At 40.7% G+C, this 19178-nt stretch overlaps 1 protein-coding gene across 3 annotated transcripts in view; it reads left to right on the top strand.

The window, feature by feature from the left end:
* The window catches only part of LOC134346869 (contactin-associated protein-like 5), a 1934616-nt gene that overhangs the window by 1001351 nt on the left and 914087 nt on the right, over positions 1-19178 (top strand). For all 3 annotated transcript variants that reach the window (XM_063048675.1, XM_063048674.1, XM_063048673.1), the window contains exon 11: positions 12855-12961. In XM_063048675.1, coding sequence (XP_062904745.1) covers positions 12855-12961 — 107 coding nt within the window. The remainder of the gene's footprint in view (positions 1-12854; positions 12962-19178) is intronic.

Below are 19178 nucleotides of genomic sequence, written 5' to 3'. Positions count from 1 at the left end.
AAGTCCCGGGCTCAGCTGACAGTACCTGGCATGGGTCCCTATCCAGGGTTACGGATCCCATTGCCTTGTGGGTATCTTTGGGAGAAGAGAAGGTTAAGGAGTAAACCCTACACAAATCCGGAGTGGAGCCCCTAAGGCGGTTGGATGATGTATCACGTCAGCTCCTGGCAGCTCCTGCAGCCAAACTGATGCCAAATGTACTCCGTCACATTCCTTTGGACTACATCTGCGAGGCTGAGAGGGGGATCTTGATGTCTGGGCAGCCCAGGATCTCCATATTCATCGCCCAGGTCTGCACCCCGGAGAACTGGGTGCATCCATTGTCTACTTAGACAGACGGAGCCATTAGATTGGATATGTATCCATCACCAAAGTCAATAAAAAAAGATTATGTAGTAACGTAAAAACAAAATATTGCAGGTGCAGTAACTCTGAAATTTAAAAAATGATTTTTTTCTGTGTATATATGTGTGTGTGTATATTATATATATACACACACACACACAGTCGCTCAGCAAATGTCAGTTGATTTCACAGATTAAGAATCATCCATCTGAACAATTTGAGAGAAAAGTTAGATGGAGGCATGGTTGTTTTAAAGTCTATGCAGGGGAGAGAACTGAAGGAAAAGCTCAGGACATTGTGGTAGATCAGAAAATGAAATATATCCTGAGGTGAATCTTGGATACTTCTGAAGTTTTGATATGTTCTACTTACAATAAGATTTTATGGTATCTTTTATTCTAGCAAGGATGTTTACAAGATATGAGCATGCCTAAATCTTCTGATTGCCTGACTCATTTATATATAGTAACTATATACAAATGCCCTCTTCACAGAAAATGTGTGTAAACAATTTTCAAAGATGTATACAGTTGTGACAGAGCTTTGAATAGAGTGTTTGCTTTGGGAATCAAAAGTTAAGAGTGCAAATGATGAGAGTAACTTTAATGAGTGTAACTAGGCTGAAAGTCAATAAAATGCAGATGCTAAGGTCCTGACATAAAAACAGAAAAGCTGGAGACTATCAGACCTAAGAATTTGAAGCTCTCAACCCTCTCATCTTCAAATTTGTTGAAGACAGGAGCATGTGCACCATCCTTTTCTAAATCAATAACAAACTCATTTGTTTTGTTGAGAGTGAAGGGAAATGTTCTTGGCATGACACATGATATTAAGGTCTCTATCTCCTTCTTGTATTCCAACTCATCATTATTTGTGATGTATTCCATTGCAGTGCTATCATCTGCAGACATACAGATGGAGTCAGAGCAGAATCTTGCCAAGCAATCATGAGTTTACACACAGTAGAGTAGGAGACTGAGGATGCTACCCTGTAGAGCACAGATGAATAATCACTTCATGTTTCTGGGGTGTAGCCATGAGCTTTTCTTGTTGAACAAAATAGGGCAAAAGGGGCAAGTCGGTAAGAGAACTTTGTTCGGTGGATGTTGAGCAAGGGACTCATTATATCAACTACTTCAGTGAGCTTTTTGAGAAAGAATTGAAAGTCTCTGAGCATGCATATGCTTCAGCATGACACCTGAGGTTTGTGTAATTCTTGTTCTAGAGTGCAGTCACCAGTTTCTCATCTGTTCTGAAGATTAGCTTCATTCCTGCGGGAAGTTTGTTGAATCAGAATCTTAACTAGATTTTTGTTTATCAATGATGTATGTCATGAAATTTTTGTGACAGCAGTAGAAAAATGCAAACTGCAAATATAAATAAATAGTGGATAAGAAGAATAATAAGGTAGGTATGGTTATAGCTTCATGGACAATTCAGTAATCTGATGGCACAGGGGAAGGAGCTTCTTACTGAGTGTGGGTCTTCAGCTCATGTATTTCTTGATGCTAGTAAAGTGCAAAGGGCATGTTCCAAATGCTGAGGTCTTTTGTAATTGATGCTACCTTCTTGGGACACTGCCCCTTGAAGATGTCCTTTACATAGATGCTACCTGACCTGCCGAGTTCCTCCAGCATTTTCTGTTTATTGCTCTAAGTACTCAAGTTATGATAATGAAGATATTTTACTGCTGGAATTGTTCATGACAGCCTCTAGTTCTAGGAAAACACATGTATGTGGTTTTCCTTTACATTAGAAAGATCTCAATTCAGAGACAAGTAGGACCAAGGTGACAGTAGACTACACGTAGATAGTCACACATGTAGGTGCCAGTTGGTCACTTACGCACACTCACGCACACTCACTCACACCTCTACACACATGGGTCCCTTACTGCTGCTTCCCTCCTTGCCTATCAATCCTCTCACTCATCTTCTTACACATGCAGGAGTCTCTTGATAGAATTTCCAGAAACCTTTGGCTCCCATCTCCATACAGATCACATCCTACATGTGATATTTTTATACCTGACGGCACTGATGATATTACTCCAGCTTGGAACACTCCACTATCTCAGAGCTGAAAATGGCATTTCTGTAGCTTTCGGAAGAGTTACAAAGTGACATACCTTGGAGTTCATTTCCAAAAATAATACTGTTTTGATTTGCATTCCCTCACCACTACAATCAATTTTTGCACAATTTCCTCATTGCCTTCCAGCTGAAGAACATCAGTGGCTTTGGAAAAATACCCTCCCATATGGAATGTGAGCAATTCACTCATCATCTTAATCTTCTCCTGCTTAAATTACTACTGCTATGTCAACTTTTTTGCACCAAGTCTTCAGTGTGTTTGGACTTCCACTCCCTTTTTTACACTACACCTAAACTTAGTAGCCAATTTCTTAGATACACCTACACACCTGTTTGTTGATGCAAATATCTAACCAGCAAAAATGTGGCAGCAACTCAATGCAAAAGCACATGCAGACTTGGTCAGGTGGTTCAATTGTTGCTCAGATCAAACTTCAGAATGGAGAGGAAATGTGATCCAAGTGACTTTGACCATGGTATGATTGTTAGTGCCAGACGGTGTGGTTTGAGTCCCTCAGAACCTGCTGACCTCCTGGGCTTTCACACAGAAAAGTCTCTCACGTTTATAGAGGATGGCGTGAAAAAGAAAAATCATCCATTGAGTGGCAATTCTGTGGGCAAAAATATCTTGTTAATGAGAGAGGTCAGAGGGTAATGGCCAGACTAGTTCAAGCTGATAAGAAGGCAACAGTAATTCAAAAAAACATGCTACAACATTGGTTGTACCTAATAAAGTGGCCAGTGAGTGGATTTCTAGCTCTATTTTTCTTTAAAAATAATACATTGTAACATGAAGAACGTACTGACACACCTTCTCGGAGCATTCACCATTTCCCTTTGATCCATCCTGTAACACCTTGCAAAATGAACACCCTGAGCCCACAGTAAGGATATTCAATATTGGACCTTGTTTTTATCATCTTTATTTCTATCCTTTTCTTGCCACATCTGCAGGTGTTTTACACTTCATGAGGTAAGAACATTAAAGGCACATATTGATTTTTTTCCCTGCTTCTTTTAAAAACTTTTCTTAGCTTTGTCACTGATGACAATGTATCCCAAGGATACAGCTGGAGTTTTTAAAGTTCTGCTTAAAACAGTCAAGGTCTCTGGAATTCCTGTCACAGTAGTGTAGAGATTAGTGTGACACTAATACAGCTGAGGGTGTCAGGATTCGCAGTTTAATTACAATGTTATCTATAAGGAGTTTGTATGTACTCCCATGACCGCATGGGTTTCCTCTGGGTGCTCCAGTTTCCTCCCACATGCCAAACACATACCAGTTAGTAAGTTACTTGGTCATGGTAAATGGTCCCATGATTAGTATTGGGTTAATCAGTGGGTTGCTGGCAGCGCAGCTCAAAGATCCAGGAGGCCCAATTCCATGCTGCATCTTTAAATAAAGATATCTATTTTATTCTAACTATAAGGATAGACCTTTGATTGTGGCAAGCACCAAGCCTAGGCCATAGGATCATATTTTGCAGTCACCCAAGGGAGGAGATGCCGAGGTGAGTGGAAGAGCCTCTGTGTGCCACTAGAATCTGTTCTCAGTTGGGGTTTGCCTTCTGTTGGTGCTGCCCTCTGGTGTTTGCTTGGTATTGCTTTCTAGTGTTTGTTCCTGTGGTGTTTGCTCAGTACTGTCCTCCAATGTTTGCTTAGTGTTTCCCTCCAATGTTCTCTTGGAAGAACAAGCAGGGCAATCAGGGATTTGGGCTATATTTTTTTTTCTTGTGACCACTGCTGTTCTGAAGTCCTAACCCTATGTGCTATGTTGTTGCATGAATGAAATCACCGGAGAGTGTTACTGGTAGATACAAAGCAGCTTCTTTATTCACTCTCACCTCCCCCCAGCCACTGCCTCACTTCCCCTTTAAAAGAAGGGTATCTTTCTTCATTGCTGGTGCTCCCGGTAGTTGCCCATGTACTATCCTGCACCCCCTGGGCCATCCTGTCCCACATATTCCTCAGGCACTTCGCTTTCACCAACACGTGTACATCTTTAGGGTGCATCTGGTGAACTTCAACCATTTCCTCAAGCTTATGTGAGGATTCTGAATTCCCACATGCAACTTCCAAGTGAAGGCACCTCAGACAAAATGCTCTGTTTCTCCCAGAGGGTGAAGGGCTTATGAGTGGCTGCGATCATTGTCAAGGGCTGGCTCAGATCATCAGGGTTCTCAGCCTGATGCTGCCTGATCTCAATAGGTTCCATCCCGACAGATATATCTGGATAAAACCTCTCCCTGAAATACCTCCACACCAATTCCCACACTAGACAAAATAAAAAAGATGGGTACCAGTTAAACACCATGTACTTAAAACCACAGTATGTACTCCACAAACTGCCACTTTTGACCACCTGAACTCACTATGCCCACTGTATTCTTTTGCATCACACTTGCAAAACAAACACTAAAATGCAGCTCCCTAAATGAGTATACATGCCCCCACTCTGGCATCCTGAACTGTCAGTAACCATCTTTTGCAACTGGTGGCTGTCTCAGCAAGTTAACATGCAGAGTTTCCTCACTTACATAACCACACATGCACACACACTTATATCTACCAGTTCAACTGTCCGCATTCGTGATACCTTGCGTTCCTGTGTACCACCGACCCGAACAGATCCAAGTGCGAGTGCTATTTTAGAAAATACTCACCCACTTAGACTGCTAAGATCACTAGCCACATGATGGGTCACAAAGGTATCCCACTTCTGACACCAAATGTTGCGTGAATGAAATTACTGGAGAGAGTTACTGGTAGATACAAAGCAGCTTTATTCAAAAACAGGGTACTGCAGGCATCATACTGAGACGCTTTCGCTGGAAAGGTCTGCTGGCCCAATGTGGGGCTTGATATTTGCTAAACACAAAGGGCAATCCATATTTACAAAGTATAGATAATGCTTTCTTTTGAAGCTACATTCAAACTTCACACCTTCTGATTCCAGCAGCGTCTGGACTGGGAGACACAGCTTTTAGGAAAAGCATTGTTCCAAATTAAATCCACAATACAATATCCAGGAACAGAAAGACTGGTAGTCAAAGCCATTGGCTAAATTTAAATGACCTAAACCCAAAAATCACTCGAACATGCTATATGAAATGTACTGTGTGCTGTTGGTTTTGTATTTTGCATCTTGTGACTTTGTGTTGCATGATTGAAATCAGGATTTAGGAAGGGATGCAGTATTGACAAAGATCAAAACTCCAGATTGATTCTCACCATGAGCCTGTACCGATTGCTTTGCTGTACTCACGTAATCTTCAGTGAAGGCCAGCATACCACGTGCCTTTGTAACTGCTTTCTTTCAGCGATCGGTATACAAGGAACTTCAATTTTAACTTGCATTTTATCATTTTGTCCCAAAAGGGGTTCTGGGAACAGACCCAAATGCAAGAAACAGACACTGAAGTACAAGGAACAGGACTTGACTAGAGTAGGGACATGACAGGAGGGCAAGGAGCAGGGACAAGAATGCAGAGTTGGGCTAGGGAAAGTGGGACCATGGACTAGGAGACAAGGCTTGGACTCAGAGCCCGAGACTGGACAAGGACCCAGAACCTGGGTTTTGGCTCGGGCTCAGACCCCAGAACCAGACAAGGACATGACATGGTTTGAGGCTTGGGGTCTTCATCTTGAAATGCAGAGACTAATAACTCAGACTGGAGCTGAGAGACAGACTGGGAACTGAACATCAACATAGAGCCAGGACTTATCCTGCAACAAGCCAGGACTCAATTTCACCTCCACACCAAGGTGGGACAGGTCTCTCCATCAGGTAACAGCAGAACAGCCAGACTTACCAAACAGAGGCAAGGACAAAAAGAGATGAACATCAAAGAACAACAGACAGTTCCATCTCTGCTCTGGGGAAGCTCAAAGTCTCAGTTCAGCCAGCAACTTCAGCTGGCTACAGAAGCAGCCAGATCCCTACCTAGCTTGGAGTGGCTAGCAGCCACTCAGCTGGCCCAGGAAACAGCCAAATCCATACCACAAAGTCTACTCCAACAAGTGACAACAAGGACAAATAAAGCATTGGTCCTCCAACCAGGCCTAAAGATCACAAATAGTTTCACTAGCCTTCCATCAGCAGGTTGCTCAAAGAGGGACTGACAAGACAAACCAGCAGCCCACACTCAATCCCAAGGCTACTTATATTGCAAGCCCAAAAATGGGAATCAGGTGCCTATGATTAACTCAAACAAGGGACAGCTGGAAGACCCGGAGTCCTGAGTCCACGGACTGGACCGTGAACCGGAATGCAGATTTCTCGGACTGGACCATGACACATTTTTGTACCATGGAGAGTGTTCTAAATTGTCACATCACCATTTGGTATGGAGGTTCCAAGGCATAGGAATGGAAAAAGCAGCAGAGGGTTGTAAACTCAACCAGCTGGGTAATTTTTATGTATTGCTGCTGCAAAACAAAAAAAAAATCATGACATATGTCAATGATAATAAACTTGATTCTGATTCTCCTATGCAGATAATTACCCACTTCTCTGTTTTTGAGGCTAAAGTTGATAACCTCACATTATCCATATAATCTGCATCTACTATGCATTTGCCCACTCAGCCTAGCTATCAACATCAAATTGAAGACACAAGAGATTCTGTTGAATTGTATTGTTTTCAGGAGATCTGTTACTAAATTATTTCCCTGTTGCAGAGCTCTCAACAGCACTTTCCATATCAAGGAAATAATGCTGAATAACATCTATGTGTGTCCCTCATTATGTAAATATGTCTCGTACTGCTCATTCAATGATTCCTTTCAGAGTGCCTTGCCTGCTTGCTGTAAATATATGCAGAAGGCATAACAATGGGGTAAATGAGCTGTGTTAATTTATACACTAAAATCCAAAGTTTCTTTGCACAACTGCTTAATTTGACATTAAAATAATGCAAGCAGGTTCTTGATTCTGAATTGGGTGTTGATGACTATAATAAAGAATTAACAATTCTTATGTCTGATGAGAAATAAATGTTTTCCTCTAGCCTCAAAGACGTACTTAATGTTCCTTCTCCTAAAAAAAACAGAGCTTTAAGAACTGATGGGCTCATTGGAGCAGGGTGTTTTCTCATCTTCACAATGAAATAGATTTCATGTACCCTACAGCTCATTTTTTTTTTGTGTCATAGCTTTCTGGAATTACTTCCTGATAGCAGGGTAATGAGATTAATGGGCTATATCTTCTTAATCAAAGACAGTGGGAGAAGGAAAGAGGTGGCTTAGAATCAAACCAGGTGTAGAAGAAGAAATCAGGAAGAGCTAGCTCAAGAGAGAGAGGCACAAAGAAAAGCCATGATGCAGGTCATATCAAATCTGGGTGTGCTGGAGGCCGAGGAATACAGACTATCTTGGGGTTAGAAGACTGTGTATATGTGTAAGATTGTTTTGCTGGTATTGTTTGATTACTTGTTGTGTTCTGTTTTGTTGTGTCCTGTGTTGTTCTGCCAAGCATTGTGGTGCAATAATATGTGGTGACATTTGCAGGTTGTCCCCAGCATACCCACGGGCGTGTTGGTTATTAACACAAGTGATGCATTTTACTGTATATTTCAATATACATGTGTTTTTCAGATTTTCTGTGTTCAGTCAAAGCTTAATATCAAGACCATCAGACCATAAGACAAAGGAGCAGAAGTCGGCCATTTGGCCCATCGAGTCTGCTCCACCATTTTATCATGAGCTGATCCATTCTCCCATTCAGTTCCACTCCCCCGCCTTCTCACTATAACCTTTGATGCCTTGGCTACTCAGATAACTATCAATCTCTGCCTTAAATACACCCAATGACTTGGCCTCCACTGCTGCCCATGGCAGCAAATTCCATAGATTCACCACCCTCTGGCTAAAAAAATTTCTTCGCATCTCTGTTCTGAATGGGCGCCCTTCAATCCATAAGTCATGCCCTTTCGTACTAGACTCCCCCATCATGGGAAACAACTTTGCCACATCCACTCTGTCCATGCCTTTCAACATTCAAAATGTTTCTATGAGGTCCCCCCTCATTCTTCTAAACTCCAAGGAATACAGTCCAAGAGCGGACAAACGTCCCTCATATGTTAACCATCTCATTCCCGGAATCATTCTAGTGAATCTTCTCTGTACCCTCTCCAATGTCAGTACATCCTTTCTTAAATAAGGAGACCAAAACTGCCCACAGTACTCCAAGTGAGATCTCACCTGAGCCTTATACAGCCTCAACATCACATCCCTACTCCTATACTCTATTCCACTCTAGAAATTAATGCCAACATTGCATTCGCCTTCTTCACCACCGACTCAACCTGGAAGTTAACCTTAATGGTATCCTGTACGAGGACTCCCAAGTCCTGTTGCATCTCAGAACTTTGAATTCTCTCCCCATTTAAATAATACTCTGCCCATTTATTTCTTCTGCCAAAGTGCATAACCATACACTTTCCAACATTGTATTTCATTTGCCACTTCTTTGCCCATTCTTCCAATCTATCCAAGTCTCTCTGCAGACTCTGTTTCCTCAGCACTACCGGCCCCTCCACCTATCTTCGTATCTTCAGCAAACTTAGCCACAAAGCCGTCTATTCCATAATCCATTTCGTTGATGTACAATGTAAAAAGAAGCGGCCCCAACACGGACCCCTGTGGAACACCACTGGTAACCGGCAGCCAACCAGAATAGGATCCCTTTATTCCCACTCTCTGTTTCCTGCCAATCAGCCAATGCCCTATCCACGTATGTAATTTTCCCGTAATTCCATGGGCTCTTATCTTGTTAAGTAGCCTCATGTGTGGCACCTTGTCAAAGGCCTTCTGAAAATCCAAATATACAACAGTCACTGCATCTCCCTTGTCTAGCCTACTTGTAATTTCCTCAAAAAATTGTAATAGGTTTGTCAGGCAGGATTTTCCTTTAAGGAAACCTTGCTGAGTTCTGCCTATCTTGTCATATGCCTCCAGGTACTCCGTAACCTCATCCTTGACAATCAACTCCAACAACTTCCCAACCACTGATGTCAAGCTCACAGGTCTATAATTTCCTTTTTGCTTCCTTGCCCCCTTCTTAAATAGCGGAGTGACATTTGCAATCTTCCACTCCTCCGGAACACTGCCAGAATCTATCGACTTTTGAAAGTCCATTGCTAATGCCTCCGCAATCTCCACAGCTACTTCCTTCAGAACACGAGGGTGCACTCCATCTGGTCCGGGAGATTCATCTACCTTTAGACTATTCAGCTTCCTGAGTACTTTCTCTGTCGTAATTGTGACTGAGCACACTTCTCTTCCCTGCCACCATTGAGTGTCCGGTATACTGCTGATGTCTTTGTTAGTGAAGACTGATGCAAAATACTCGTCCAGTTCCTCTGCCATCTCCTTATCTCCCATTACAATTTCTCTAGCATCATTTTCTACTGGTCCTATATCTACTCTCACCTGTCTTTTACTCTTTATATACTTGAAAAAGCTTTTAGTTACCTCTTTGATATTATTTGCTAGCTTCCTTTCATAGTTCTTTTCCCTCTTAATAACCTTCTTAGTTTCCTTTTGTAAGCTTTTAAAAACTTCCCAATCCTGTCTTCCCACTAATTTTTGTTTCCTTGAATGCCCTCTCCTTTGCTTTAACTTTGGCTTTGGCTTCTCTTGTCTGCCACGGTCGCATACTTTTCCCATTGAAAAATTTCTTTTTTGGAATATACCTGTCTTGCACCTTCCTCACTTCTCACATAAACTCCAGCCACTGCTGCTCTGCCTTCCTTCCCGCCAGTGTCCCTTTCCAGTCAACCTTGGCCAGTTCCTCTGTCATGCCACTATAATTTCCTTACTCCACTGAAACACCGACACATCGGACTTCGGCCTCTCTTTCTCAAATTACATAGTGAACTCAGTCATGTTATGATCATTGCCTCCTAAGGGTTCTTTCACCTCAATCTCTCTAATCACCTCCGGTTCATTACACAATACCCAATCCAGTACAGCCGATCCCCTACTGGGCTCAACAACAAGCTGTTCTAAAAAGCCATCTCACAGGCATTCTACAAATTCTCTCTCTTGACATCCAGTGCTGACCTGATTTTCCCAATCCACTTGCATGTTAAAATCCCCCTCAATTATCATAATACTGCCCTTCTGACAAGCCTTTTCTATTTCCTGTTCTTAATCTGTAGTCTATATCACTGCAGCTGTTTGGAGGCCTGTATATAACTGCCATCAGGGTCCTTTTACCCCTGTGATTTCTTAGCTCAACCCATAAAGATTCTGCACCTTCCGATCCTATGTCACCTCTTTCTAATGATTTAATATCATTTCTTACCAATAAAGCCACGCCACCCCCTCTGCCTACCTTCTTATCCTTTCGATACACCGTGTATCCTTGGACGTTCAGCTCCCAGAGACATGCATCCTTTAGCCACGTCTCAGTGATGGCCACAATATCATACCTGCCAATCTGTAGCTGTACGACAAGATCATCCACCTTATTCCTTATGCTGCGTGCATTTAAGTATAACACCTTAAAACTAGTATTTGGTACTTTTTGCTTTGATTGCACTGCAACTCATCCCAATGGCTACAAATTTGCCCCCATCACGTACCTGTCTTTCCTGACATCTTTACTGCTCGCTATCTTAGATTTATTTCTGTTTTCCCCTTCCTCCGCTCTATCATTCCAGTTCCCATCCCCCTGCCAAGTTAGTTTAAACCCTCCCTAACAGCTCTATTAAAACGATTGTGTAGCAACAGGTTTTGTGCCTCTTTCCTGACTTCTGAAAGAACCTTGGATTAAAACATCTGAATCTAACACTCTCAATTTGAAACAATGGCCGCCTATTTCTGAGACACCCCTCTCCCCCACCACCATGAGGGAAAAGATCATATAAATGCCTCTTATAATTTTATATATGTCTATTAGGTTGCCTCCTTTGCTTCAAGTATACCAACCCTATTCTGATGAAGGGCCTTGGCCCAACACATTGACCGTTCATTTCCCTCTATCAATCTTGCTTGACATACCTAATTACTCAAGCATTTTGTGCGCTTTGCTCAAGTTTTTCAATCCACATTAGACAAATTTTTTCATGGTGACCATGACTGTTTCCTTGGGCTGCTCTGGTTTGCTCCAACGTTCCAAAGTTGTGTACGTTGGTAGATACTGCCACTAGTGTCCTAGGAAAACTGATGAGAATGTGATAAATGTAGGATGAGATTAAATGGGTGGTAGGCCTTTGGGCTGAACAGCCATTTTCCATGCCCTGTATCTTAGAGATAAGAGCAGAATTGGGGCATTGGGCCCATCAAGTCTGCTCTACCATTCCTTCAAGCCTGATTTAGTATCCCTCTCAACCCCATTCTCATGTATTCTCCCCGTAACCTATGACACCCTGACTAATCAAGAACCTATCAACCTCTGCTTTAAATGTACCCAATGACTTGGCCTCCCCAGCTGTCCATGGCAATAAATTCCACAGAATCACCACCATCAGTCTGAAGAAGTTCCTCCTTATCTCTATTCTAAAGGAACATCCCTCTATTCTGAGGCTCTGCCCCCTGGTCCTGGACTCCCCCACTGTGGGTAGTGTCCTCTCCATGTCCACTCTATCTGGGACTTTCAGTGTTTGATAGGTTTCTATGAGATCCTCCCCAGTGCCATCAAATCTCATTATACATTTTCTCATCCCATGCCTTCTCAGTTCAAAAGGTGATCAAGTTTAACATTCCTATGTTTTCCTGTATAACTCATGTTCCTGGTATTATTTTTATGAGCACAGTTTGTCTTCCCTTGTACATTGATTTTCTGTTTATGTATACTTACTTACTACCTGTAAGTAAGTATACATAAACAGAAAATTGCTCTGGCATTTAGGGCAGCAAAGAAGGTCTTTCATCTGTAATGGTGTTCAGGGCTTCCTCGTGGTTTTCACTAGTGTCAGTCATGTAAGTTCCGGGTAGAGACTCAGGAATACAGTCACACTCAGCTGTAGGATTCTTCATTGCTGTTTCTGTAACTATTTTGTTTTACCAGTCAGCATGACTAGCCCTGAGCTGAACCTCCGAACATGGGAGGACCGAGGAACACTCATAGTTTGGCCTCTACCTTTTGTTTGGCACCGATGAACCTACCAAGATTCAATGCATAAAGCTCTGACTCCAGATAACGTAGCTGTCTGGGTCATTGAGGCATGCAAGTCGCCAAACCCAACAACAAGTTTGTGGTCTTCTTGGAGGCGCTAATGAAAAGTTTTTCATGAAATTCCATTGTATTTCTTTTTTTCTGTAAATGCCTACAAGAAAATAAAAGATAACGTTTGGTAGCATACATGCCTTGATAATAAATTTACTTTGAACTTTGAGCTTACTAGAGAAAACTGTTCCATATACTTGCTAGCAAGCCGGTCAACATGATGGCAATTCTTCTAATTGTAGGTGTTTACCAAGTTACTGTGAACATGGAGGAGAGTGCTCTCAATCCTGGAACACCTTTCACTGTGACTGTGCTGGGACTGGCTACACTGGAGAAACCTGCCATAGCTGTAAGTATCACTGACATTATTTATTATAAAATCTGCTTCGGGTACTTTTGAGAGAGGCTGTTAATTAGGCTTGGTAAAATTCAACCTTTTCCTTTCGAAACACGATCTGTTGACATCGGATTGTTCATCTTTTGTGGAAACCATTAAATTACAACATAAAACACAATATACTATTAGTGGAACAAATACAGTATTAAAACATTCATTATTAACCTGAGAGTGAATGGCTAAAATATATTTCTGTCCCAAAATTGAAGTTTACTCTAAATTATGCTCTAATAGAGAGTACAATTTATTCACTGGTTTGACAAGGATATTGATATTTATTAGTTTATTCGAAGGGTAAAAATGCAGCATTTTACTTTGCTTTATACAAACAGTTAATGTAAATTAAGATATCCTTTTGATAACTCCATCCTCAGTGATTGATCACAAACAAGAGAAAATCTGCAGATGTTGGAAATCCGAGCAACAGGCACAAAATGCTGGAGGAACCAAAACATCCATAGATGCTGCCTGACCTGCTGAGTTCTTCCAGCATTTTGTGTGTATTGCCCAGTGATTGACATTGCTCAAGTACACAATCTGAAGAAGGGGAAGAGTTATTCCAAAGTTACTCTGGAAGAATTACTAACTGATTACTAAGAGTCAGGGAATGCAAACTAAGCTTCCCATTTGATCCTCCATCGCCAGTGATTCATATTTCCAATGTCCACAGTCTCCAGTGAAGGAAGAATTATTCTGATTAATCTCTTTGGACAAACCAGAGAGTCGGTTATTCCCAATTATGGGTGCAGTATATGTTGCTGCCTGATAATAATTTCAAACTATTGAATGAACAGGAAGACCTAATGAGGAAAATCCAATGTTTTTAATATTTGGTCATCCCATTTGTTTTTTCAAATTTTACGACAACCTTTAACGTAAGAGTGCAACTGAACATGATTTTATGGACAAGGAGGACATTGGGCGGTATGGTTGCTTAAAAGCTAGTGTGGTTTAATGTAACAGCTTAATGTAAAGCAACACATTTCACTGCTCGTTTTGACGTTTCTGACAGCTAAAGCTAATAATGTGACGCTAAAAAAAAACAGTAAGCACTGTGCCACAGCGGAGATTTTAGATGATCGGTTGTTTAAATTCAGCCAGCAGTGAAAGAAGTGCTTTCTTGGTTGATTTATGAATCAACCACTTGGGTGGCTCTCTTGCTTACATGTAACCAATGAGCAATGATGTGTTTGGTGTCACTGCAATTTGGCTGGTCACTCACTTCCCTCAGCTTGTTCTATTCTAGAGCAGTCACTATGCACTCATGATGAGTTAGTATGAACTGGCGACAGTAGTGAAAGGAAAAGGACTGTCAATGTGCAGGTCAAGATCCTTCACCTGCACATCATCAGTCCAAATAAAGAGTCTTGATTTGAAATGTTGACTGTCCATTTTCCCCCACAAATGCTGTCTGGTCTGGAAGTCTCTCCAGCAGTTGATTTTTTTTTAACTTCAGCTGTACAGTATTTGGATTCAAGTCAACATTGTCAAAGGTCAAAATTCTTGATTGATGTATGAAATTTGTGAAAGCATTTGTATTTCAGTAGCACCTTACACTGCATCAAAAATCACAGCCATTGATTTATGGTGAGATACAGCACAGAAACAGGCCCTTCTGCCCAGTAAGTCCATGATAACCATTAACCACCTATTTAATCCCATTTTCCCACAACTTCTCATTAACTCCCTTCAGATTCTACCATTTTAACAACTTACTAAGGAAAACTATTATGGCCATTTTACCTACTGTCCTGCATGTCCTCGGATGTAGGAGGAACATAACCTACCTGAGGGAAACCCACAGTGAGAATATGAAAACTCAGCTGAAGTCAGCATTGTACCTGCATCTCTGGCACTGTGCTACAGTGGCTCCACTTTTTCTACAATTGCCATTTAGATCTTTAGACTTTGAGATATAGCACCTTAACACAAATGGAACCATGATCATCGCCATACACTCTACAGGTGAATTTGAGCAGGAACTATTGGTCAGAAATCCCCTCATTTGCTTCATATTTATATTGTTTTTTTTATGGTAACCAATAATGTCAGATGAATTCTCAGTTTAATGCAGCAGAAGCATTGAAAAATAAAGGGCATAAGTTCAGGTTCAAGTTTTTTTGTCATCTGACTGTACATATATACAACCAAACAAAACAGTGTCCCTCTGGGCCACGGTGCAACCACAGTGTATATATCACACACTGCACATAAAACAAAACATTACTATAAATAAGTTAATAAAATATAATTCAAAACAGGTAAACAGTAAACAGCTTGCTGGCCTAGTGATGAGACCTTGGCAGGATATTTATTAGCCTGAGGGAAGAAGCTGTTAACCTGTCTGGCAGTCCTGGTCCGATGCTCCTGTACCTTCTTGCTGACAATAGTGGGTCAAAGAGATTTGGGATTGGGTGGTTGGGATCCTCAACAATATTTCGGGCCTGTCGTCTAGTCAAGGTAAGGAACTGAAAGTTTTGAGGAGATAAAAGATATTTTCACCAATAAGGTGGTTGAAATCTGGAGTTCACTTCTTGAAAGGTTGGTGGAGACAGGTCCTCTCATAATACTTTAGAAGTATCTTGATGAACACTATTGTCAGAAGAACATGGAGGGCTATAAACCAAAAGCTGGTAAAAGGGGATGGCATAGATGGGTGTTTGATGATTGTCAAGGACGTGGTAGGCTGAAGGTACTAGTTCTGTACAGTATTATTCCGTGGAACAATGGAAGACTGGTCCTCTGCCACTGCAGCACTCCCTCGTTTGTTTAGATTACTATTGAAAGAAGAGATCCACAGTCAATACACAATATACATAGGGGAACTATACATAGGCAGCAAGATAGCGTAGTGATTAGTGCAAAGCTTTAAAATGACAGCTGGGTTCGATTCCAGCCGCTGTCCGTAATGAGTTTATGTATTCTCCTTGTGACTGTGTGGGCTTCCTCCCACTCTCTAATGGCTGGTTGGTTGGTAATGAGCATGCTATACTGGTACCAGAAGTGTGTCAACATTTGCGGCTGCCCAGCACAATCCCCGCCGATTTGACACAAACATTTCACTGTATGTTTTGATGTACATGTGAGAAATAAAGCTCCATTTTATTCTTATTGATTATCAAGGAAGTGAGATGCAAAGTAGTCCAACCCCTTTTTTTGATAACAAGTTCTGAAGTAGGTTTGATTCCATTACCCTTTGAACTTAGATGCAAAGAGTGCACATCTGACATCAATAGAAAATGCATATTAATACATCACAGCAGGGTTTAAGTACAATTATGTTCTAGTAATTCAGTGTCACCCTGAACTGTTCAGAAAGCTTCATTAATATATTCCAACATATGAATAACAGAAATCATTATTAAAACTGAGGATTACAATGAATTACTCATGATGGAAAGGTTACAGTATCTTTCAGACCGTTGTGTTTTGAATTAAAAAATAATGAAAATGGCTTAAATGATTTAACTCAAACCACGTTTATTCTCAGACATATATAATTTTGGCTTCCATGCTGTTTAAATAGAATTTTGAGGCTGAAGCTTTGAATGTGCCCTTTTTATTGATTAATATCATGGGAAAAATAGCAAGCTGTGACAATAAGAATTGTATAATATTACACTCAGGTTAATTGGGCTGGTCAGTTCTGTCCTCTGTTTGAAAGATTAATAGTACAGGTTGCCTGAAAGCAGCATAAATACAACACACATTCATTTGACACCAAGGTCCACTCCAGAATGTGAACATTTAATGAAGGCTGACATCGCAGTATGGTAATCAGGGAATGCTTCACTTAGAAAAGATGCCAATATTTGAATGAAACATTAAAGCATGGGTCAGCTTCTTGCCATAAGTTGATGTTTAACATTATGGTTTTATTTGGAGGTTTCCAAGTCAATAGCTTCTGTCAACACAAAGCAAAAACAGATCAATGTGCTTTCTCACCTCAACACTCTTTGTAGGATGTCTTTGAGTTTAAAATGCACTGCTTGAAAACAAGGTAGAAATAGATTCAGTTGTAACTAACACCATAGATTCTCAATTTAAAGTAACAATTATAGTGAAGCTGAATTCATTGGGTGGCCCATTTATCGAGCCAGTATGGTCACGATGGTAGGATTGACACAGAACAATGTATAATGCTGAAATGGCTGATACTTTTATCTATTTCATAATAACTGCACTTCAAAGTAATTCATTTCATGAAGTACTTTAAGATGGTTCTGAGAGATATTATACACCATGGTGTGAATATAAATCATATTTTTAATTCATGGGAGGCACTAAAATATAATAGACCTTATTCAGCTCAGTACCTGCATGGTGATGTTGGATGATATTGCTCGCAGATAAATAAAATGTTCTCACTATTCCTGCAGTTCTGTTCCCATTACAATATATTTCTGGATCATCATTTTTACATAAATTTAATCTCTGACAGACACACAGTTTAAGACATCAGTGCATTTCTTTTTCACTGATCTTTACACATTTCCTTTAAACCTTGCTTTCTCTCTTGATTATCACTGATCTATTCTTTGTATCTAAGAGGGATTTCTAGAAGAGTTATCTCTCTGTTTCTGTCCCTGTTTTTCTGCCTCTCTCTCTCTCTCTTCCTCTGTCTCAGTCTTTCTCTCGCACTTTCATTCTCATCCCATCACTCCATCAATCGCTCACTCTCACTCTGTATTCTGTTTATTCCTTCCCAAAACTGTCACATGACAACATTTGATGCGCCAGCCCGTATGACTATTGAAAGGTTTCCTACTATGATGAAATGGATTCCTGACCTCAATATGCCTCGTTATGACCTTGCTCCGTTATAATGAATGGTGTTGGGGAAGAAAGAATCGTCAGGAGTAGTAACTAGTAAATAGGGATGTAAATTGTGTGACTGTGGTAACAGGGAACCACAAACAAAGCCGAGAAGTACTAACATGGAACGCAGCAGTGATGACATTCAAGGTTCAAGAATTTTATTAATTTTGCTATAGCATGCACCCATTGTTGTAACAGAAAATGGAATTTACTGTTAGACTGGTGGACAACTATTTTACTCTGTAATCAGGACATAGCCCATTACTTAATTAAGTCTTCTTGTAGACACCATTCTGTTAACAAAATGTACTTTTACTGGAAACCCCATCAACTGAGAACATAAAGGCTCTAACAAATTCCTGCTCAAGTAGATCAGCTTTCACTGATCTCCTGGTGCACACTAGTTTTCAATCACCCATTATTCTGAACAGCAACTCCAATTGATCTTTCACTTTTCTCCGACAAATCGGATGCAAGGTATGTATTCCACTGCACACTATATGTGACAATAATAAAGCAATTTACCAATATTCATGTACACTAACTGAACCATCTGAGTGGTCCTCTAGGGCACCAGAATCTATTCCTGACTCAGAATCTCACAGGCTGATGCAAAGATATCTGTTCAAAATTCACAAAGAATTACAGAGGGAGTACTGGTGTTCAATTAACGTATTAAATCAAGCCTTTCCCTTCAGCTGATGCAAAAAGATACTATATTTTTATATTGAATAGTAGTAAAGTTCTTGCAAATATCCAATGCTGTTTTCCCCTTAATTAACATCAGTATCAACATAATTAATATGTTTTCTTTGTGGTACAATCATATGTGATATAAAATGGGTTCACACCCTAATTAGACATTGACCATGTCTTATATCCATTTTACACCTGGAATTTGTTAAATACTCTTGGAAAAGTAACATATCAGGATACACTCAATAACCAGTTTATTAGGTACCTCCTGTACCTCATCAAGTGGCTACTGAGTGTACTGTATATTCATGGTCTTCTGCTGCTATAGCCCATCCACTTCAAGGTTCGATGTGTGGTGCATTCAAAGATAGTTTTTGCACACTGCTTATGTACCACATGCTTAGTTGAGTTACTGTTGCCTTCCTATCAGCTTAAACCAGTCTTGCCATTCTCCTCCGACCTCTATTAATAACAAAATGTTTTCACCCACAGAACTATTGCTCACTGTATTTTTAAAATTATTTTTTGCACCATTCTCTGCAAAACTCTAGAGACTAATGTGTGTGAATATCTTAGCAGATCGGCAGTTTCTGAAAGACTCAAACCACCCTGTATGGCACCAACAATCATTCCACAGTCAAAGTCACTTTAAAAC

Source organism: Mobula hypostoma, chromosome 5, assembly GCF_963921235.1.
Source record: "Mobula hypostoma chromosome 5, sMobHyp1.1, whole genome shotgun sequence".
Lineage (NCBI taxonomy): Eukaryota > Metazoa > Chordata > Chondrichthyes > Myliobatiformes > Myliobatidae > Mobula > Mobula hypostoma.
Note: the sequence above shows the minus strand (reverse complement) of the source record. Positions and strands in the feature narration are given on the sequence as shown.